Source organism: Cylas formicarius, unplaced genomic scaffold, assembly GCF_029955315.1.
Source record: "Cylas formicarius isolate icCylForm1 unplaced genomic scaffold, icCylForm1.1 PGA_scaffold_9__14_contigs__length_23061073, whole genome shotgun sequence".
In the NCBI taxonomy this organism is placed as follows: domain Eukaryota; kingdom Metazoa; phylum Arthropoda; class Insecta; order Coleoptera; family Brentidae; genus Cylas; species Cylas formicarius.
The window spans coordinates 19,560,920-19,584,786 of NW_026844365.1; the positions used below are offsets into that span (position 1 = coordinate 19,560,920).

General features: G+C 38.7%; 1 protein-coding gene across 1 annotated transcript in view; it reads left to right on the forward strand.

The window, feature by feature from the left end:
- The window catches only part of LOC132707756 (laminin subunit alpha), a 111,908-nt gene that overhangs the window by 49,149 nt on the left and 38,892 nt on the right, over positions 1-23,867 (forward strand). Inside the window, exons 14-30 of the mRNA XM_060679697.1 lie at positions 1,394-1,604; positions 1,661-1,870; positions 3,271-3,579; positions 3,635-3,965; positions 7,843-8,000; positions 10,109-10,265; positions 10,317-10,713; positions 11,817-12,018; positions 12,079-12,259; positions 14,066-14,721; positions 17,468-17,595; positions 17,651-17,775; positions 19,379-19,552; positions 19,609-19,890; positions 21,810-22,036; positions 22,095-22,425; positions 22,485-22,773. Of these exons, the coding sequence (XP_060535680.1) occupies positions 1,394-1,604; positions 1,661-1,870; positions 3,271-3,579; positions 3,635-3,965; positions 7,843-8,000; positions 10,109-10,265; positions 10,317-10,713; positions 11,817-12,018; positions 12,079-12,259; positions 14,066-14,721; positions 17,468-17,595; positions 17,651-17,775; positions 19,379-19,552; positions 19,609-19,890; positions 21,810-22,036; positions 22,095-22,425; positions 22,485-22,773 (4,368 nt within the window). The remainder of the gene's footprint in view (positions 1-1,393; positions 1,605-1,660; positions 1,871-3,270; positions 3,580-3,634; positions 3,966-7,842; positions 8,001-10,108; positions 10,266-10,316; positions 10,714-11,816; positions 12,019-12,078; positions 12,260-14,065; positions 14,722-17,467; positions 17,596-17,650; positions 17,776-19,378; positions 19,553-19,608; positions 19,891-21,809; positions 22,037-22,094; positions 22,426-22,484; positions 22,774-23,867) is intronic.

The following is a 23,867-nucleotide window of genomic DNA, read 5'->3' on the forward strand; positions in this document are numbered from 1 at the left end:
TTTTAGTAGGTAGTTCCGCCATCTTCAGAGTGAGGTCGGAAACTTTTGAAGTGACCCTGGTATACGTCATTTCTAATATATAATATAATAATAATAATAATAATAACAATAATAATAATAAATAAATTTATTTAGGACTGGGCTATTTACATAAGCAATTCGAATTTACATAAACAAACTATGAACTTCGCAAATACCCCGTAAGCCTCTCCTTGAATCCTCTTAGACAAGACGCGTTTTTAATATTATTCGGCAATTCATTAAAATTACGAACACTATCGTAGAATAGAGTTTTCTGTAAATTTGTAATTTTTACTATAGAAACATTGAACTGTTGATTGAACTCATAAAAATTTGACTTTTTTTTTAACCATAATTTGAGGTAGCCCGATTGGTGATCGTACGCAATTCCATCAACCAACATTAAACTTGCTGATAAAATGGTTAAGGCTTGCGCGGCCCGTTGATAAGCGAGTATCGTAGTATACGTCCAATATGGGAGATGGAAGGACCTCTGAAGAAACTCGCCACTCGTGCTCGCGAAACGTTAGGAATTCCAACCGATGATGGCCTTTAGATCCGAATCAAGATAATAGCTTATTAAACTTGCTCTTCTATTTCGGTATTTAGTTTGGTAGCCATTTCTATCCAGTCGTTTCCAGAGACTGAGATAAGCGTGTCATCGACAAAAAAGTTATCAAATTAGTTTTTTTTAATCCTGATACATATCATTTATATAAATATTAAATAGAAGCGGGTCCAACGCGCTTCCCTGCGGTACACCCTATCGCTATCCCTATGACTAGAAACATTATTATTAATTTTAGTCTCGTGAGATCTATCAGTAAAAAAGTTCTTTATCCATACTAGTGCAGTGTCTTTAATTCCATATAAACCTAATTTTGTAATAAGAATAAAGAATATATGTTGTTGGTAATTCTCAGTCGAGCAAAAAATTTCGATACCAATAAGTAACTCACGTCCGCGTTCTGGCGGCGGTTTCTAGGGCTGTGATGATTCACACTTTCGAAGCTAGATGGCGCGATAGGTATCGCTCAGTGTAGGGCCCAGGAGGCTCTCGTCCGATTACGACCAGATAAAAACTCGGAAACTCACACGACAGTATTTATTCTCGCAACTACATAAAAATAAAATAATATTGTGCGTGTTAAATAACGTGTGTCTCCTCTTCTTAGCGCCATTAACCTCTCTCTGTCAGTCCGTCCGATAAACCACCGACCACAGACAACCAAAAAAAGGCGCCAAAAGAATATCAGAGATCAAATCCCCACACTCAGCAAAATTATAGTCAATATAGTTGACCTATCGGACCTGTCACAATTAAAAAACTTCCTGTGGAAACGCTTAAATAAATCGTAAAAATTACCTTTAGGTTCGTAAACAATAACCCCCATACGGTCATCGGGGGAGTAAAAATCACTCCCGATAATCCAAACGACAACGAGCAATTTCTGAAAGTCCAGTTCAAAAATACCTCGGAGCCCGCGTTCACTACAGTCTCGAAGGGCAATATCCCTTCTCCTTTCGTTATGAACCCAGGAAGATGGTCGGTTACCATTATGGCAAACGAAAGTGTTCTTCTGGTATGCCCTATCCGCATTGTTTGAAAATTTCGCCTATTTATTACGACTGCTTTCAGGATTATTTCGTTCTTCTCCCCGAGGACTTTTATCTGGCCAGCGTATTATCTCAGAAAGTGGAGACGCCCTGCACCATCAACGAGACAGACCTATGCCGTCACTACGCTTATCCCAACATATCGTTCTTCGACAAAACGTTTGGAGTGGGGGGATATATTCGCGACGGCGTAGATAACGACCCCCTGAACGAATTTTTCAAGGACGGAGACGTAAGACGCTTTTAGGGAATAGAAATGTTGTTGGCAAATAGCCTAAAATGGGCGTGTTTCCCTAAAATATTAAAACGCAGCCTTCTCGAAATGTTTACTCTTCAGGTAGAATTCTATTGGTCATGAATCATGAATGATAGGAATTTGAAAAAGGGCAAGGTTACTACTAATTAATATTAGTCAAAATCGTAATAATAATGCTGGAACTGGCACACCTTGTCAAGCGCCTGGAATATATCGAAAAAGGCAGCTGAACGTTATCTTTTGGCATTTAGGTCCCTGTTTATTTAGTTAACGGGTCTGTGTACTTGCTCTACTGTACCGTGGTTGCTTCGGAATACATACATCTTCGCAAAGACTTTGCAAAGCATAGGTAATTAACTTAGAGGCCGGTAGAATGAAACATTTTCTGGTGTTTTTCCAGGGATTATATCGAATCCTGGTTCGTTTATGATACTAATTTCTTTCATTATTCTTTAGTAAAAGTCTGTTATGTCTTTTTCTTCTTCGGATGATAATACTGACGGAAAGGGTTTAAATACGTTTTTTACCTGTTTAGAAAAAACATCTGCTTTTTCTTTGGCGTTTCTAGCCCACACGGTGAATTTTTTATATTAATTTCTTTCATTATTCTTTGTTAAAAGTCTGTTATACGTTTTTCTTCTTCAGATGATGATTCTGACGGAAAGGGTTTAAATACGTTTTTTGCGTGTTTAGCGAAATCTTTTCTTTGGCGTTTCTCGCCCACACGGTGCTTTTTTGATATTAATTTCTTTCATTACTCTTGATTAAAAGTCTGTTATGTCTTTTTCTTTTTCAGATGATAATTCTGAGGCAAAGGGTTTAAATACGTTTTTTACGTGTTTAGAAAAATCATCTGTTTTTTCTTCGTCGTTTCTAGCCCACTTATTGTAATTTTTAATGGGTTGATTTTGTTGTTGTGACCTTTTGAACTTTACAGTGGCTTGTCCCAATTGCAGTTAGGCTTTCCAGGCAATTCACTGGATTCTTTTTGGATTAAGTAATTTACCTCTTTTTTCGATGGATTATTCTGTACGGACCGTTACCCCGTAGGTCTGAGGATCTCGAGTATACTAAAGAGCGCAGATACTTTCACGAAAGTCGGTATAGAAATAGTGGAACTACTTATTGGACTACTATTCTTCGTTGTATTTCTATTAAAACCATACTTCTTTTTTTCGGTTACTTGACTAACAAATCATAATATGTTACGACGTTCATTGCTGGAAATGCTGTTAAGAAACTTGCCAACACCACACAATCCTTTCTGCCAGTTTCATTTCTATTTTAAGGTTCAAAAATGCTAAAATCTTCCTGGAGAGTGAAATTTTTCCATTCACGGGTTCGAAAACTCCGGTTGACATAAAATTATGTTGCAGCACTTGCATCGTATCAACATATTCAACAGGGTGCCTCTCCTCAACCTTGATCAACCAGACATATCGTTCAACGTGACCGTGTTTAAACCAGGCAGTTACGTTATCATAGTAAATTATATTACGCCTTTAGATGACTTGAGGACTCACAAAGTCGACGTCGTCGCACACACCAAGAACAAGACCGATAATGGCAACGTAATTTTGTATTCGTGCCCATATACCACGCCGTGTAGGCAAGTGGTCACCAACGAAAAAAATGGCGTGGCAGTCTACGACGTAGACGGAAATTCCATCGTTATCGATTTAAAGGTGACTTGATTTTTACACTGAAAACGGAAATCATATTTTGAGATGTATTTTTCAGAGCGACAACAGCAACGTCGGCATCCATTCGGTTTACGCCATACCGTACGAAGAATGGTCCTTGGATTACATCAAACCCCAGCCGGTTTGTATCCGTAAAGATGGAAAATGCATACACGGTTCGTTTAGGAACTTCCCCGAATCGAAAACGATCAGTTTCGATCAAGAAATCGAAGGCGAACTCGGCAAAAATCGACCGCCGGTCAGGATCTTCAATAACGAAACGTATATTTGGCTCAACGAAGGCGATAAATCCATTGATCTCAAAGGCAAAGTGAACACGCCTGGATATTATACCTTCGTTCTCCACTATTATCAACCCGATTTTCCAGGTATGAACAAGTCCAATTAATACACCACTTAACAGGTACTAATTAAATTACCTTCCGAAAAATACGGTTTACTTATATTTTGACTTTGGATCTGTTCAGATAGATCCCATCGCAGTCGTACACTTGATTTTCGTTGTAGCGCGGCCAAGCCAGTTGTTGACTAAAATGGAAAGGAAATGAAGTTCAAATTTTCTCATAGTATCTCTTCCGTTTCGGTTAATGTAACCTCTCAAGACAGGTTTTCTACCCATGACATCGGACTGGCTGTGTCAAAAACTGCCGTGGGCTGGTCAGTCCGTTGTGTGGCTGGAGTTGACGTATTATCCCTTCCCTTGTGTATTCATTTACTATCGGCAGCTCACTTTCTTTAAATTATAGAACAGTTGCTATAATGCAAAAAGCCCCTAAGCCTTACCTAACTGACAAACTAAAAAAGCATTTTTATTTTATTCCAAATTTGTTCGATGCTATAAAATCCCATACCTCTCTTTTCGTGTTAGAGTGTAGTCTGGTATTGGGACAAACAAATTAGTTACCTTGTGACTCAGTAGAGTCTCTGACATACAAAATACCTCAAACTATCCTGTTAATAAGGTTTGTTTGATATCTATAAAATGGCCTACTAGTGAGCCGACATTGAAAATGCAACTGACAATTTTTCCCACTTTTTTGCGGAGTAAAATGAGACAAAAATATTTTTAAAAAATATACATATATATATATATATATATATATATATATATATATATATATATATATATATATATATATATATATATATATATATATATATATATATATATATATATATATATATATATATATATATATATATATATATATATATATATGATGACACTATATTCCGGGATATCATCCGTTCGCTCGTTGAACTCCGACTGGAATCCTGCATCCGACTGGAATCCTGCAAATCTTGCATCCGACTGGAATCCTGCAGACGTTTCGCCAAAATCTCACTTGGCATCTTCAATGCTCGCGCTCCGAAAACACTTCGAACACTGGGGTTTTCGGAGCGCGAGCATTGAAGATGCCAAGTGAGATTTTGGCGAAACGTCTGCAGGATTCCAGTCGGATGCAAGATTTGCAGGATTCCAGTCGGATGCAGGATTCCAGTCGGAGTTCAACGAGCGAACGGATGATATCCCGGAATATAGTGTCATCACATTTTTCCATCCGTGAATCAATACGTGAGAATATATATATATATATATATATATATATATATATATATATATATATATATATATATATATATATATATATATATATATATATATATATATATATTCTCACGTATTGATTCACGGATGGAAAAATGTGATGACACTATATTCCGGGATATCATCCGTTCGCTCGTTGAACTCCGACTGGAATCCTGCATCCGACTGGAATCCTGCAAATCCTGCATCCGACTGGAATCCTGCAGACGTTTCGCCAAAATCTCACTTGGCATCTTCAATGCTCGCGCTCCGAAAACACTTCGAACACTATATATATATATATATATATATATATATATATATATATATATATATATATATATATATATATATATATATATATATATATATGAATATCGACAAAAATTTAAAAAATAAATAAAAATTAAAAAATAAATAAAAATCCTATCGCAACTCAAATAATAACAAGTAACAAAAACAAAGACTAGGCTAGCGGTATAGGGCCAACAATAACGTAAAGGAAAAAAAACTAAAAATAGTTTACTTTTTCTGTTGTGACTCCTGGCGAGTTTCGTAGGTGAATTTATTGGCACTATCCTTCGAACTTCTGAGAGTGGCAGGAGCCCCACCTGAATTGAAGTGTTATGTGTTTTCTGGTTTCCGCTACCGCCACTCTCTATAAGGTTCAGCGATTGCTGATCTTCAGTTACATCTGATTCTGTCCCTGTCTTTTTAGGTGTTGATGTAGATGGTGCACTATTTGCCCTTTTTCGTAAAGGACTTGTCTTGTCCAAAAACTGGAGTGGTAATTTCTTTTTTCTACTCCCGTCTGTAAAACACCTAATTACACACCGATTCTGACGGTCATATCAATCATGTCGTGTTGTTTTGCGAGAATGTACTCAAAAACTAACGGTCGTAGAAAAATTATAGTATGCAACACATTCGGCAAACTTTTTATGTCACTCGTTTATTAAACACACGCTCCGCTCGTGTCAAATAAACTCGTGAGTCAAATGCCGTTTACCGCACTTCTTGACATAATACACTATTTTCTACTCCCGTCTGTAAAATACCTAATTACATACCGATCAAGCGTGCGGGAAGCGTCACTTGATCACGCCAGTTTCGTTTCCCACGGATCTGAGCCACTTCGGACATTTCCGGGATTTTACCTCACTCATTTACTAAAAACTCACTCCGCACTTGTTTTCATAATATACTATTACCGCACTTGTTGCATAATATACTATTACCGCACTTGTTGCATAATATAGTATTTTCTACTCCCGTCTGTAAAATACCTAATTACCTAACGGTTGTAGAAAAAGTATAGTATGCAACACGTTCGGCAAACTTTTTAAGTCAAGTTTATTAAACACGGATCCGACCCACTTCGGACATTTCCGGAATTTTACCGCACGGGTTTGGGAGCAATCGGATGTTTTAGAAATATTTCCCACGCTTTGAATTTTGACGTTTGTCAATTCTGACGATCACGTCAGTGAATGTATTCGTGTTGTTTTGAGAAAATGTACCCAAAAACTAATGGTCGTAGAAAAAGTATAGTATGCAATACGTTTAAATACCCGCTCCGCTCTAGTTAAATAAACTCGTGAATCAAATACCTTTTACCGCACATAATATATACTATTTTTCTATTATACCATCATTAGTGTTTCCATTTATTCTCTTCTGACAGTCCTCGAACCTTTTGCCTTTTACGATTTGGACAAGAGTTTTTCTCTGATATAGCACTTTTGATAGATCCTCGCTGATGTAAATCTTGCTTCCCTTAAGTATTGCCCTCGTACTAAGAATTTCCATCTTTTTGAAGACCGATAGTAGTTCTAATAAAATCGTTCGCGATTTTTGACCTTTTTGTCCCAGTCTATAGCAGTCCGCTATATCTGCTGTAGTGATCGAAATTCCCAATTTATTTGTTATTTTCCTCCAGTCCGTAGAAAACCAGATTTTTTCTTTTCATCTGGCGTTCAACATTCTCGATTCTCTTCTTAAGTTCTATATTCTCCTGTTTCAGTGATTCAATCTTTTCTTGTACCACCGTAAGATTGCTGTTGCGCTCTCTAACCTCTGTTTTAACTTCTGAATCCCGCAAACTAGAGATTTTTGTACATTTATATTTACGTCGTACACATTTTTTAGCGATGGTTCTCCATTTTCTCTAGCCATCTTACACTTGCGTAGTTCCGTTGAGTTTTGGTGTGGTACTGCCAGCCCGATGCAGTTGCGGTTATAATAATAAATGTCCGATATGTCGACCTTCGACCGTTGACTGATAAGGGGATTAATTTCCCGAAAATCGTGCAAAATAATTATTTTTCTCGGGTTTTTTAAGTTACTACGATAATTGGGCCCGCAATGAAGAGATTTGTAGGGAATTTCTGATTTTATTGTCACTATTTTCCACAAAGATGACTTTAACTAACCAGAGGCTTTTTAGTGTTGATATTTGTGGTCGAATTCAGATTACGACGTACTTTCAGAAGTTAGCTTCGATTTATTTTTAAGTTCAGTGTTTGCGCTGAACTAAAACCAGTTCTGCCTACTTGTGCCCCTCCATGTTTGTAACCCACGAGGGCGTTTTCTTTCTTTGCTATACCATTAGATGTCTGTAAACAAACGAAATGAATAATACTGGTGTTATATTTTAGAGTTTGACTTGGATGTAATTATTCAAAACGGACAATTTTATGAAGCGAACGTTCCTGTAAAACACTGTCCTTCGGAATCTGGCTGCAGGGCGCTGATCTCACAAAACGACAGGAATAATAAATTCAACTTGACCGAAAATTTCATGATTACATTCAAAGTGAGTAATATTTTCGGAATTTTCATCACAGCTGAACCTACAGCTCGGGCAATTAATCCTCGTGCCCTAGTGTTTGGAGGTTCCAATCAGCAATGGCTGCCTATACTTTTAGACCGAAACAAAAAATGTGTCTTATCATCATCATCAACCAAGCGGTTCTCTGCGATCGCAAAATTTCGCTCATATTTAATTCTAATGACGTTGTCTATGGACAATGTTTAAAGGCTGCAGGTTGGCATTCGAAAAAGTCATACCAATACCAGTGAGCTTTAAACTTCGTGAACCACTTGAACATTTTTTATTTTTTTGTATATTTAATTTTTTTTAATTTTGGAAACAAGCTAAATTTGCGTTTTGGTATAGTTTCTATTCAGCGTTATAAAACTGTTTACTTTACATATGACTAGGCTAAAGAACACGATGGTTTACCCCGAATCACTGTGTGTATTATAAATTTGGGTGCATAGAAATCGGCCCACTGTAAATTGTTGACTTTACTTTTTTTTTCTAGAAATTAGCCATCTGACCCAAAAAATAAACATGCTATTTGGAAGACAATTTAATATGCTTTAATATGAGTTTAAATTTGTCAAGAGTCTTTTATATTGCGAAGCTACGGTTAAAGAAATGAAATGTGTTCATGCAGTAGTTATAGTGATAGTAACAAACTTGTTACACTTAAATTAATCAATCGGCTTTGCAATTGAAATTTTCATGTTATTCGTTTTTAGCCACTTGCATAGCGTTTAATTGTGTTAGCTTGATGCATACTACACCGCTGACAGCCGCTAAGTTATCGTTTTAATCGAATGTGGAATTCGCCAGCGAGCTGTTGCTCGACAACTGGATATGACACGCGCAGCAGTTCGAAGAGTATGCCAACGGTATAAGGAGACTGGATTGTTTGCTAGGCGCCCTGGAACAAGCCGAAGGCGAATTACAACGGCTCATGATGACCGCTTTATTGTGTCAACAATATTAAGAAATCGTCACCTTAATGCGGTTCAAGTGCAACAACAGCTCCATGAAGTTCGAAGAGTGGCTATTAGTCAGTTGAGAGGAAGACTGAAGGAAAAAATTACATGACCCCAAAAACAACTACGACTGGTCCAAAACTTACATCTTACTTCAGCTCAAGTAGTCCTATGCTTCTCACGGGATCACCTGAATTGGACATTGGACGAATGGGGGTCTTTTCTGTTCTCAGATGAGACCAGAATATGCCTTTTTGGTAGTGACCAGGAGAGCGATTTCCAGAATGAATGAAGAGCGGAGCGCTTATGGAGGTGCTTCCTGCTTGATAAGGGGTGCAATTCCTATGGACGCATGAACGCATGGTTTAACAGGTGCTAGGTACATTGAGGACATTTTATCAGATCACGTGGTACCATATGTCGACTACATTGGAGAATTCATTTTATGCATGACAATGCTAGGCCGCACACCGCAAGATTACATTACAGAAGTCGGTTTTCAAATTATGGAGTAGCCAGCATGCAGTCCGGACTTCAATCGGATCGAACATTTATGGAATGAGCTAAAACGAAAACTTCATACCAGAGATTCCAGAGCTTATTGTTGCAGTATATGAAGAATGGCTCCACAAGAAACAATAATGAACTTGATTATGTCTTTGCGTAATCGAGTAAGAGATGTTATTAAGACAAGACCCATTATTACAAAATAAGTGTTGAGTTGCTAATCAATAACCCCATTTGTTTTTAGTAATAAAAAAAAAGTTAATTTGACTCGTGCATTATTTTACTATGCTAAACCTAAAAAGCAGAAATAATTATTAATCAATTTAAACTAAAGCATATTAAATTGTCATTCAAAGAGCATATATTTTTTCAAAAATTAACATTGGGCAAATTCAAAAATAAGTTCTATTTCACTATATAATAACTAAGTCCGTGCCGCTACGTTCTCTCCTGAAAGCTAAGGCAATGCTCGCAACGAGCGGCGCAAACCGTTTTCATCCACAGAGTGCTCGAGCTGCATGTTAGGTTTAGCTGTGCTTCCCAAGTCAAATAAGCAAAACTTATGTCAACATAATATGGAGAAAACTTTTTTAAAATCCGCCATAAAACATATCCATTCAACGTTAGCAATCCGGTAACAAGAACGTGTACTTGGATTACATCATCGTCATACCAGTGGATCTTTACACGGAGAGAAATTTAGAAGAGGAAGACCTAGACAGGACGGGAGAGTTTATCTCCACGTGCGGCAGTAACCACTTCAACATTGACACGAGCCATAAAGGTAAGCGCTTCAGACGTTTCGAGAACATAATGTACCACCGATTTTTGGCAGGATTTTGCAGGGACTCTGTGTTTTCGATAACGGCCGCCCACAATACCGGCGCGTTGCCCTGCCAGTGTGACTTTTCCGGTTCCAAGAGCTTCGAGTGTGAAAAATTTGGCGGACAGTGCCCGTGCAAGGACAATATAATCGGTAGACAATGCACGGCCTGCAAAGCGGGTTATTACGGCTTTCCCGATTGTAAGCCTTGCAATTGTCCGCCGAACGCCGACTGCGAGCATCAGACCGGGAAATGCATTTGTCGTCCCCACGTAACGGGCGAAAAATGCGATCAGTGCGAGCGATTGACGTACGGTTACGACTCTCTTACCGGTTGCGTACCGTGCAACTGCAATTATTTGGGCACCAACGGAATCCTGCAGTGCGATCTGCTGAGCGGTGCCTGTCCGTGAGTAGCTTTTTCGAATATCTTTGAGAAAAACATTTGGTTGGCAATTTTAGGGTTTAATTAATCAGTAACATTATATTCAATAACCAATATTACAAGCAAAGCAAGTAATCATCATGATGGCTTCTTCAGAGCTAAACTGACACTGCCGCGTTCAATGTTTCCAATGTCTATGTCCGAACATCTGCGCTTCCTTTTCTTAAAAAATACTCTACTTTCATGAGGAATAGCTGACGTTTCGCCAATCGCTTCTTCAGCACACTATCTAAAACACATACATGAGCTAGTATCCAGACAAGATTGACAGATTCATATTCCGCCAGTCTTGTCAATGTTTGTGGACATCGTGAGAAAGCGACTGTAAATTTCTGTTTTGGTTTGGGGTAGACTAAGAGGCACAGATAGTCAGTCGTCCTTTGTAGTGAGCTTTGTTCTGTATGGTGTATGAAAGTCTCAATTATGTCCTTAGTAGAAAAGTAGTCTTAATTCCCGCCTGACAAAATCATTTTCACAATCACTAGAGCAAGCAATTCTTTCCTGACCAACAAGTTTTCTCGTATTCGTTGACGGGTCAGCCTCCAGATTTTGAAATATTCTTTCTTCCCTTGCAGCGGTTCTTTTATACCTTGTCTCCCTTTATTGATATTATCTAGTTATATAACAATCCCCTTTCACCAAGTCTTCTGTGTATGTTGATGAATGTCTTAGTCTCGATAAAAAGCCGTCGTGCTTGATCTGCACGTCCTTTTGCTCTTCCGTAGCAAAAATGCATATTCAGTATTTGAATATTCCTGATGGGCCATCACAGTAGCAGCTCGATTATAAGCTCTTTTAATAGAAGCTGATTTTTAACGGATTGTGACAATGACTTTTTCAGATTCCATTAAGTCCTGTTAGGTACAATCACATTTAGGAGTCGAGAATAAAAAATCGATATGTGGCTAAATGATAACACTTATCGACGAGTAACAATTTTTGAGCATTTGTAATTCTACTTAAGGCAGTCTGTTCTATGTTGCATTTTCGGTCTACACCCTAATTTTTATTGTCCTGTCAATGTCAAAGGTCAGACAAAGAACGTCTAATTTTTATATTCATTTTAGTTGCATAGAAAACGTGGTCGGTAGAAAATGCGACGTATGCAAATCAGGTCACTACTCGTTCCCGTACTGCAGTTCGTGCGAGTGCGACACCAAAGGAACAACAAACGAAATTTGCGACCAAGAGACGGCCGAATGTTTCTGTAAAAAGAACGTCGTCGGTACTCTCTGCAATTTCTGTAACGAAGGCTCGTTCAACTTGCAAGTAAGCATTATCGAAACGGAAAAATATTGGTTTCAAGTTTACAGAAACTGTTCGTTTTAGGAAACGAATCCGGACGGATGCACGGAATGTTTTTGTTCCGGGAAAACTACGAGATGCACAAGTGCAGATCTGATAAACTTGCCCATATCGGATATGACCGGGTGGACGATCGTGCAAATCAGTACTTCCGGTGAAAATCTAAATATAACCAAACTGAACATTACCGTGGAAAATGTTGATAGTAAGTGAAACCTTAATCATTAATAAACAGAACACCATTATTCGTGTTCCGCTGGAATGCAAGAATTGAGTTTCAGTGGTTGTTTGGAAAACCATGTTCTTAAATTCCTCGACCATGATATTCTTCATCTTCCAGGTCCTCTCTTACAGTAAACTTTTCCTTGGAGTATATCTTTGAGAAGATGATATTTGCTGTCGTTTCGCATTATATGGCCTAGGTACTGAAGTTTTCGTCTCTATATAGCGCTTATCACTTCCTTTTCCTTGTTCATTTTTATGTTGCCTTGGTCAGTCTCCACGACTCATAGGGGATTGTCCAGAAAACGTAGCATCTTAAGAGTCTGATTTTAATGTTCAGGTCTAGATTGTGGCTTTTAAAAAGCTTTGACGTTTTGATAAAAGCTTGCCTTGCTTTCTCTATTCTGCACTTAATTCTCTTGAGAATTAATTGTTCATTAGTTGTCGTTCCCAGATAAGTGAACTTAAGAACCCGTTCCACTGATCTCTCTCTAATGAATAGTTCACAGTTTTGGATATTTTGTCTAGTTATTATCATGAACTTGGTTTTACTAATGTTCATGCTTGCTCACTTGCGTCGTTTATCCTGTGTACTTTAGCGTCCCATTAGGAGTTCATGTTTCGGCTACTTTCTTATCAAGTCGTGAATTTTGGTATAAAATTCTTGCACTTCTTCATCACTGTGCTCTGTGGTGGGTGCGTAAACTTGAATTATTTTAGTGTTCACAGGCGAAGTATTCACTTGAAGAAGCATAATCTTTTCATTGACAGGTATAAAATTGATAACGTGTTTATCCACTTTTTTCTGTATGATTATTCCTACACCATGCTCGTACCTTCCATCGTTGTTCCAGAGTAATATATTCTGTAATTGTCAATGTCGCAGTAACTCTCATTTCACTGAGGCCCATTATTTCTATTTTTAGCCGATCCTTTTTTTTTTCAGAGCACATTGAATTTTTCCGGTTTGAGTCAGGTTCCATTGGGGAGCTTGAAACTAAGGACTGATTTGATCTGAACATGGCTATGTCGATTGTTCTTGAGATATCCAGTGGATCTTTAATATATTGGTTTCTCTTTGCATTCTACATCTCAATGCCGTTGTCTTTACAGTGATTCTTCCGCCTTTGTGGTCAAATCACTCGAAGCTGTTGACCATTAGGTGGGAGACTACTTATCGCGTTAGTTATTCTTTCGTCATATCCTCGTTAGTTAGTGGACAGGGTGCACCGTACAACTAAAGTTGTAGCTCGTGTAGGTGAGGCTGGCATTTGTATACGAGAGGCTGTGTATTGCGCTTCTATATACCTTACACCGCATTAACATGTTTATTCTGAGAGAGAACCACTTTCTCGGGTCGTTGATGAGCTGTAGCAGGATGTATCGATGGTCGTTGCGCAGGTATTCCAGTTCTGCATAGGACGCTTTCAGTAAATCTACGTTTGTCAATGTCCAGTATTTGACGTAATAGAGACTCGTGAACACGTAGCATCGGACTACACGAACCGTCATTTTTAACGGGAAATGACGTTTGTTCATTTTGAGTCCTGCACTTGAAAAGCGAATTTGTTCAAAATTGTTGATATTAAAGTTAAGTCCAAACCCATCAGCATCTGTTGACCGTAGAAGATGTGCGAGAATGTCATTCAACCGCTGTTTGCATATCATTCAAGGACAATTCTGATCGGTCCTTTATATCAATACTCTCTCGCCACTTATCGTTGCCCGTTTTATATTACGTTTGTAAAAAACGTGAAATTCTATATTCTGATACGCATTGTTTCGATAGATTATCCTCCCACGGTGGGCGCCGACTTTACCGAATTCAATCAGTCGGACAACGTCGTAGCTTACTTTTCCGCACCTCCTGCGTTCCTGGGTCGCAAGCTCGGAGCGTACGGTGGCCGACTTCTCTACGGCATCTACTACAGCATCGGTCAGAACGGATCTGCGGTTAGCGGCGCGGACATCATCTTGGAGGGCGCGGACACCCATTTGACATTCTCGAGTTTCGAACAGCCCTTGCACGCAATCAAGTATTTCGGAGAGGTCCAACTAGTCGAGAGCTACTTCGACACCGCCTCGGGCGAGTCCGCCAAGCGAGAGCACGTAATGGACGTTTTGAAAGATTTGAAGGGCGTGTACATTCGAGCGACGTACTGGACCAAAAGCGTTACCACGAGATTAATTGAAGTCGTCGAAGAAGTCGGGATACCCACCAACGAATACAAAGAGTTGTATCCGGAACTGGCCAGGAATCCGGATTTACCTCGAGTATATTCCGTGGAGAAGTGCTACTGCCCACCGAATTACAAAGGGCTTTCGTGCGAAGAATGCGCTCCCGGTTACTACAGGATCGAGCAAGGGCCTTTCGGTGGGTACTGCGTGCCGTGTCAGTGCAACGGACACGCATCCGAATGCGACGTGAACACTGGAAAATGTCTAGTGAGTACTTTTCGATTACTATGTTACTAACGTACTAACATTAAAACATACACTTTTCTCCTAATATATATATATATATATATATATATATATATATATATATATATATATATATATACGCCTTTGGTATCCGTTTTGTCGAAGACAGGTACTATTTTTTTTTCAGTTCTTCATCTCTGTTCCTCTCGTTTGTGAGCCTGAAGGACCGAGCAATTAATGTATTTGCCACTGCCTGTATCTGTGATGGGTGGTGATGAGATTTAGCGTTCAGATATCTATTAGTGTGTGTTGGTTTTCTATAGACAGTGTGTTCCAAATGTCCATCTTCGGTCCTTGCGATGTGCACATCTAAAAAGGGCAGACTGTTATCCTCTTCAAGTTCTACTGAAAATTGAATCCTTGGGGGAATGGAATTCAGATGATCTAAGAATTTCAAAAGCTCCTCCTTGCCAAAAGGCCATACAACAAATACGTCATCAACGTATCTTGTCCATAGTTTTGGCTTCAGATTTTCCTTCTCTATTGCTTTCTTTTCGAAGTAAATCATGAAGAGGTTGGCAATCACAGGTGAGAGAGATGATCCCATTGCTGCTCCATCTATTTGTCGGTAAATTTTCCCGTTGTACATAAAGTAAGCGTTTTTCAGGCAATGTCTTGACAGATCCATTTTGTATGGCGGAAGATCTTCGTTTTCTTCTATAAGCAATAGTGCCTCTTCTACTGGAATACTCGGGTAGAGGGATTTGACATCGAAACTTGCCATAATGTCGTCCTTGTCCATCCTGAGAGAACCTAAAATCTGAGTGAAATGTTCTGAGTTTTTAACATAGGAATCTGCCCTTGCCACTATAGGCTGAAATGCACTGGCCAGATGTTTTTCCAGCTTGCTTAATGGTGAGTTAAAGGCGCTTACGATTGGACGCAGGGGAACCCCGTCCTTATGGATCTTTGGGAGCCCGTAGAATTTTGGGCAACGACTCGATTTTTCCCTCGGAATAAGTTTCTTCTTTGTATCCTCGTTTATTGATGAATCAAGAATTTTGGACTTAGTTGTTTTTTCCAAATATGTCGTGGGATCTCTGGTGACTAGTTTGTATATTGGGTCGTTCTAAATATCCTCTAATTTTGCATTATAATCCGACGTATTCATGACGACAGTGGCATTTCCTTTGTCTGCTGGCATTATTAGAATATCTTCGTTTTTGTTTAGATTCCTTAAGGCTTGCATTTCTTCTCTGCTTAAGTTTGGTTGCGGTGGTTTTGACTGTCTTAAGACTCTGGCGACATCTTTCCTAATTAACTCCGCATCTTGTTCGTCTATGGTGGAAAGACTTGCTTCGACATTGGAAACGATCTCTTCGACGGGTACTCTTTTTGGAGCTATTGCATAGTTAAATCCTTTATTCAGTACGCTGACTTTTGTATCGGAAAGATGGTATGCTGAAATATTATGAACTGTACTGCTTCGGTTTGTATTTGGCACTTGTCCTGATTTTTTGGAATTTGACTGAAGGATGTCCTTGTCTTTCTCAGTGCGCCATGATGTTAATAATTCTATGCGGTCCCACAGCAACTGATGGATCTTGTTGCTCAGTTTCAGGTGGAGTTTAAAAAGTTGTAGCTCAGTCTCACTAATTTCATACCGGGTCCGCCTGATCTGGTCTTGGAGTAGGGCCTTGCTAGCTTTGTCCAGGATAGCTTGTGTCTTTCTGGTGCGTGTGTGATAAGACAACCTTGTAAATGTTGGTAGCAATTTATAAGAAAATTCAAGTTGCACAGCGAAATAACCCTCCTTTGTCTTAGTTTTTCATAACACTTGGTGACCGTAAAGGTCTCCTTCCCGTAAAGGTGTATGATATTTTCAAGTATTGATTCATGGATGGAACAATGTGATGACACTATATTCAGGGATATCATCCGTTCGCTTGTTGAACTCCGACTGGAATCCTGCAGAGGTTTCGCCAAAATCTCACTTGGCATCTTCAATGCTCGCGCTCCGAAAACACTTCGAACACTGGGAGGTTATCGGCGGTGCGTGCAGTATTTATACCCTGCGCCGGAGATGGTAATGGTGCTGCTTGTGCGGGAGGGGAGGTGGCTCCGAAACGTTAAATAAATTTATTATGAATTAGAAACATTCTTCTTTTGTTTTACTTAACGGACCATAATATATATCTAAGGAAAAAGTCTTGATTTTAACATATACAAAACGTCCTTTAATACATGTCATTCCATTCCATACAGAAGACACCACACAGAGGCTCCTAACGGGAACTCACTAGCAAAAGTTCACTTTTTCATAGTTTTCCCTTAACAGTAAGACACCCTGCATAAATTTTCGTTTAAAAATGAAAATTTTGTATACCAAAAATCAAAAAAGGTTGCTTCTGTAATCATTGTGTGAACATTGAAAACCAAGGGATCAGTATATCTTCACTTGTTCATCATGTGCTGTTCCAACGTGCTCTTAATAAAATTTCTTAACTCATATTGGGAAATTAATTTCTTTACGATCATAGCAAATATGTTTATTTCTTCCACATTGCGTGTAGCAACTAATTCCCTTGGTTCATTTCCTGAATACTTGTCCTATTTAACTCAATATCTGATGCATCTAGATATGCAATTCTCTCTTTGTACCATTCTTTTAATTTTTTCCTGAATTTGTGGTCACTGTAAAAGTACACACTGATCTCGGATCTTCGCGCAAAGCAAAAGTATAGTAGATCCATTACCTCTTTTCCAGAATTGCGTTCACAACACTAGGGGCGATCATTGCGAGTTGTGCGACATCGGTTACCACGGCAACGCGCTAGGTGGCACCCCCAAGGATTGCCTAATCTGCGCGTGCCCATTGCCTATTGGTAGCAACAAGTAAGGATAGTGCTACGCTTTCGAGACCGGATCCCTTCACTTTTGACATTTTCAGCTTCGCCACCTCTTGCGACGTCAGTAACGACGGCGAAAGGATTAGCTGCGAATGCGTCGAGGGATACGTCGGTGCGAGATGTCAAAAATGTGCCGCGGGGTATTACGGACTCCCTGAAGTCGCAGGTAAGGGACCGCTTTGTACGATAGATAACGCATATAGGCGGTCACTATATTGGAAACACTTACAATTATTCCTTTCCTTTTTTACTTCATACTTGAGGGGTCAAGAATAGTATGTCCAGCATAATGGATAGCTCAGGCGTGTCTCAGTGCTCTGATTTTGGACCACTATTATTTTTTATTTTGTATTAAGGCATATCCGAAGTTATTGATGTTGAACGTGCAATTCTTGCTCATGATTTAATGATTTATAAGTCGATTAGGAGCTCTGAGGCTTAAAGTAATGTTTGCGGTAATACATTTGTTTAGAAACATTAACGGAATTACTAACAAATAAAATTTCTTAATACCTCGGATCTCGATTTTTACATATCAGCAGCTAGAACGAATGCTCTATTGATAAAATGTACTCGAAGTATAATAAAATAACTAATATCTGTGGTCTAAATATGTATTTTAAACTATTTATTAGAACCGTCTTGACTTATATCTAATAGTTTAATTTTTTTGTAATTGTCAGTTGGAAATATATTTACCGAAACTTTAAAAAGTTCTCGACACCTTCTATCTAAAACCAAAGTTATGGAAACGAGATTTTCCTAACCGTATAAGCTCTAAAAACTAACCGAAACAAATAATAACCTCTCATTCCTTTAATGAATAGGAAATCACACATAACCTACGCCCACAGACCGATACCTTAACTCATTGTCACACAACTATCGGGCCCAAAAATCATCAGTAATTAAGTCTCTTGTTTACAGAGCCGTAAAACTATGGCAACCAGAATCACTGAACCTGAAATAAAATTAATTCCCACATTACAGATATTAAGCGTTTCATTACGAAATACACTTCACCGCAACCTCCCAGAGAAAATAAATCCGGTAGCCACCCCACATTTGGCACTGCATTCCTTTCTTCCATACAAAACATCACTGACCACATTTCAAAAGTTCTTAAGAAATATAATAATTAATAAATATAATAATAATAAAAATCTCCCTCCATCAAAAATTAAACTTTGTTAGAACTGCCATGAATTATGTCTAATAATTTATTTTCCTTTTCCCTTTCATTTGCGATGCCATAATCGGTCATAAAACCAAAAGAGAAGATGCCTCAGTGTTTTATCTGCTTCCACTCATATGCTAAGAATGGCAAAACCCATTTACCTGCCAGTGTTCTACCTTTGTCTATTACGGTTCGATGTCGTACAATCGACAGAGATAGCACCAATTACCGGATAATTACAGTAGTTTCCACTACAATAAATCCCTTACCTTGATGGTCTTCCGCTGAAACGAGGGAAGCGCTCTCTTCTCGTTTAATTACTTATTTCTCACCTTAAGGTAAAGAATTAATGGCACTGGAATGAGAAATTATAACACCAATCAATTACAAAACAAACTTACCGTATGCTATAGACGAAATAATTGCTGAAATGTCAGCGAGATGCACTTTCTATTTTATTCTGTCTGGCATTTTAATACCAACTACGCCATCATAAATCGTATCGACTACAGCAAGAAAACTGTCATTTTGTCGCGTATTTGGATGAACATGATTTATACTTTTTTTAATAAATTTACTGCTTTTCTTTAAGGCGATTACTGCAAACCTTGTCAGTGTTCCGGTAACATCGATCCAGACGATCCGAGATCGTGCGACACCACTACCGGCACATGTTTGAAATGTCTGAATAACACTTTCGGGGAGGCTTGTTCGCTCTGCGCCCCTGGACACTTTGGCGACGCCATCAACCTGAAAAACTGTCAAGGTGTGAGGAGCGGTCGCTCGGCTAAAGGGGATAAACTTTAAAATTCCATGTTCCAGCGTGCCTTTGCGACAAAACCGGCACCGAAAGTTGCGACCACCAAACCGGCCGTTGCATCTGTAAACCGAACATTATCGGGGAGAAATGCGACAGGTGTGAGCTTGAACATTACGGATTCGATTCGGGCATGGGATGCGTGAGGTGCGATTGTGGCACGGCATCAACCGGCAATCGTTGCCACGACGTTACCGGTCAGTGCATATGTCGTCCCGGTGTGACCGGCAGGGCTTGCGATCGATGCGCCGCCGGCTTTTGGAATTACACATCGGAGGGATGTATATGTAAGTAATAACAATGTTATTTGTACGAGAAACGAAAATATAACAAACAAACCAATTAAAAGTTAGGGTAAAAGTTCGGACTCCTTTGTGGTTGGGAACAACCGAACATATTCTCCGACGAAACTATTTGACAATATTTACGACACTGGAGAAATACCAACACACTGGCTGAGATCAACCTTTGTAATGATACCCAAAGAAAAGAAAAGCATCAAGGGCACCAAGGGCTTGAATAATCACACTCTTAAGAGATATCAATCAGACCGTGTTTCTCTGCGCAGTTGACTTTAATAGGGCTTTTGAAAAAGTCAAACATGAAAAGATAATACAAATACAAGATTGGGACAGCATCCAATTAGTATAAAGAAGAGTGTTCGCCTGCATCTTATCTTCATTAATTTTCAACATATATTCGGAGGATATATTCAACAAACTCTTTGCTGAAGCTATCGAAAGAATTAACAACAAGCGATAATACGTTAATACTGACAAACAGTAGTGAGAACCAAATCTGATTGAACACACTTACAGAGAATAGTGAATAATTTGGTCTAAATTTTGCACTAACAAAAAGTAACTGACTAAAAAATATGATCCTCCGCAAACTGACCCAAGAGACGGCATAGCCATTAATGGTACAACTTTATACACTAGGACCCGTCTATTGGATAGAGAGGGGGCGGCATTCGTAGGGATAAGGAATGTTCTGTGCAGTCACGATCTAAGATAACAACTTACAAGAATGTCGGTAAAATGTTGCGTCTGCTCTGTTCTTGAAGGTTGAACAATAACAGACACACGCTTAAGAGGATAATCATTTGCTGAAAATCAACTGGGTGGAAAAACTAAGAAACAGCGACGTACTCCTTCAAGTGAATAAGATATTGGAGAAGATGGAGTGCTTTCGTCACATAATGAAACACCCAAAAAAATACAAACTCCTTCGTTTGATAATGCAGGGAAAAATTGCCAGGAACCTGCGAGAATTATTCCTTGCAGCAGTCAATAACACAGCAATAATAAATCTGAGCGCGAACATGATCGGTTATCGTTGTTACACTGCAAGAAGAATTAGTATTATTTCAGTCCACTGTAGCAAGACTTGAATAGTTGGTAGTAACAACTAAAGACACATAAATATGCCAATAGCCTGAAGCTGACTTATTATGCGACAAAAACAAACTCTCAAGGTTTTTTGATTACTTTGATAAATAAATTAAACACATACATATCTACCACTGCTGAAAAGAGGCACGACACAAATATACGTAGTGGGATAAATTTGCGTGCAACGTCAACCTGACAAGTCAAAATGACAAAATTAATAATAAAAAGAAATTTTTGATCTTTGTCCTACGCGAAAACAATGGTGTGGTGCCTCCTTGTTTTTTTATGAATCATAATAAGAGAGCATCTGACTGACTATAAACTATAGTTTGAGATACGGGCGTTGGTCTATAGTTATATAAACTTCAGTGTGTTTTCAAAGTACTATCAACTGTTAAAGGTCTAAGACGCAGACTAAAATAAAATTATCATCCTAATCTAAATACAAACAACAAGCACTTAAATATGTGGCTACATACAAATGGTATGAGAACATTCTTAAAAGTCACTATAAAAAAAACTATCCGTCAAGTTGTCAATATAAGATTCTACAATATTTTTGTTACCATCAGCTTCAAGATTGAGGAAGATGATAATATGTGATGGGGTAAACCAGATTAAGATACACATATAAGCCTAACTATGTAATGTTGATGGGTCAAATGTGTTAAGCATCAATCACTCACTAGCTTATTAAGCGTTTTGGTCCTCTATTTTTTTTAATTCGTTTCCAGAATATGTAGCTGACAACATAACTATACGTGGTACTTTGTTTTGTATCATACATTTAATCTCTATCTGTAATTTTTCAGCTTGCGGTTGCAAGAGTGAATACTCGCTAGGAGTCGGTTGCAACGCGTTAACGGGCCAGTGCGAATGCCTGCCCGGTGTGTTGGGAGAAAAATGCGACCAATGCCCCCATCGATGGGTCTTTGTGCAAGATATAGGATGCCACGAATGCGACACTTGTCACCACGCACTTCTGGACGAGACTGACGCGCTTGCGACCATGATTGACCCGATCATTATCGAATTCGACGTGAGTAGGAAACCTTGTCATGATCCATTCACGACTCTAATTGCACTGACCATTGTAGTCCACTCAATCGGGATATTTCACACGTCGAAGACTGGACAACTTAAGAGAACAATTGGAGAAACTTAAACCTAAATTTGACGAGATCGATCCGCAGCAAGTTAGTTTGCGCGGCCCGCTGCAGGAGTTGGAAAGTTTGGAAATGGACGCAAAAAATTTAAACCGAAGATCTAACTATTCCTTGGAGAACAGCGAAGATCTGAGGAACGAGTCGATGAGACTTAAGGATTTGGCGGAGGTGTTGCTGGACGAACTAATCGACGCTGAGGATTACTCCATTCGGGCACTGCAACACATTGAGAATATAACCAGTGAACTTAACGACAAAGGAGGTGCGCGGGAACATAAATAAAAATAACACACGACCAAAATGCGACGCTATTATTTGCAGGAAACGAAATAGATAAAGCCCTCCAAGAAGGTCAGGCAGATCTAGACGCAATCAAGCAATACAATTTAACCGAGCAGGAAACTAACACAAACAAACAATTGGGAAAGGTCAAGGAGTTGTTAAAAAACGTGACGGAATATCAAATTCCAGTCGACGACTTGCAGAAACAAGTGGAAGAGATTAAGGGGGATATTAAGGAGTTCAATGAGAAGCTAGACGATTTGTACAATCACACACAGTACTCGTTAAACATGGCGGGTGAAGCGCAAAACATTTTTAGTAGGAACGGGTAAGTATGACATCTGCAACCGAAAACGGGATTAAATTTTTAAAATGCAATTGAGTTCGCACGTGAAATAAAATTGTTAATATCAGTATAAGGTAAGTATATACAGGCTCTCTGGTGGCAGCGTTTCCCCAAAAATTGTCCAACATTGTAGCTAAGGCGGTTGGCACTAACAAATAAAACCATCGAGTTGAATGACATAGTGGAGAAATGAAAACCACATTTTTCTTGTAATAATCATATATAATTCATTATCCCACATTTTTAGAATACAATCAGTGTATTATGGTAAGTAGGTCAAAATTAGGTACACAATATAAATCACATTAAAAAATTATATAATAAAAATATGTGACAGAGCACAACAATGCAGCTATAGAGTTCTCCAAACGATAAACCGTTTTTACGGCATTAATCCGGTCTTTAACTTAGGTAAATTTTTATGAAGGTCTAACCACAGGCCTAGCTCGCTTGGGTTTCTCTTTGTAACCCTCAATAAATAGATTCCCAATTCCACAATGACGTCCCAGAACCGTACTTCGATACTTCGTGCATGAGAATGCTGGCAGCTAATGGATTTGTGTAGAGTTTCATTAGTGAGATTCCTCGATTATTATGAGTCCATGCAGTGAAAAATCGAATCTTATTTTTAAATCCTACTCCTAAAATACAACAGTCCACACGGCACAGTTCTTGTCGGCTAATATCTTAAATGCGGCCCTGGCTGGTGGTACACGTGCGGAAAAGAATGGTCCCTTCCACTTTACAACATTTCGGTCTTAGACTCAATCCGAAGTCAAAACCATAAAAGGTTGTACAAACGGTATATCGTTAAAGAACTCCAACAAACATTAATAAGTAAAATATTTATTTGAATTATAAAAACAGTTTTGTAGTAGAAAAAAAATTTAGTATGAATTTAAAAATGTTTATATTACTACTGGGTTTTAGCTCTGGGAGAAGTTTATTATAGACTCTAACACCGGTGTTCGTAAAATAGTTTTTAAAATATTCTAGTCCATTTTTTTTACAGAAAAACAGTCTTTGTTAAGCGTATTATAGTCGTGAAAATCTCCATTTTTTTGTAAGTTATTTTT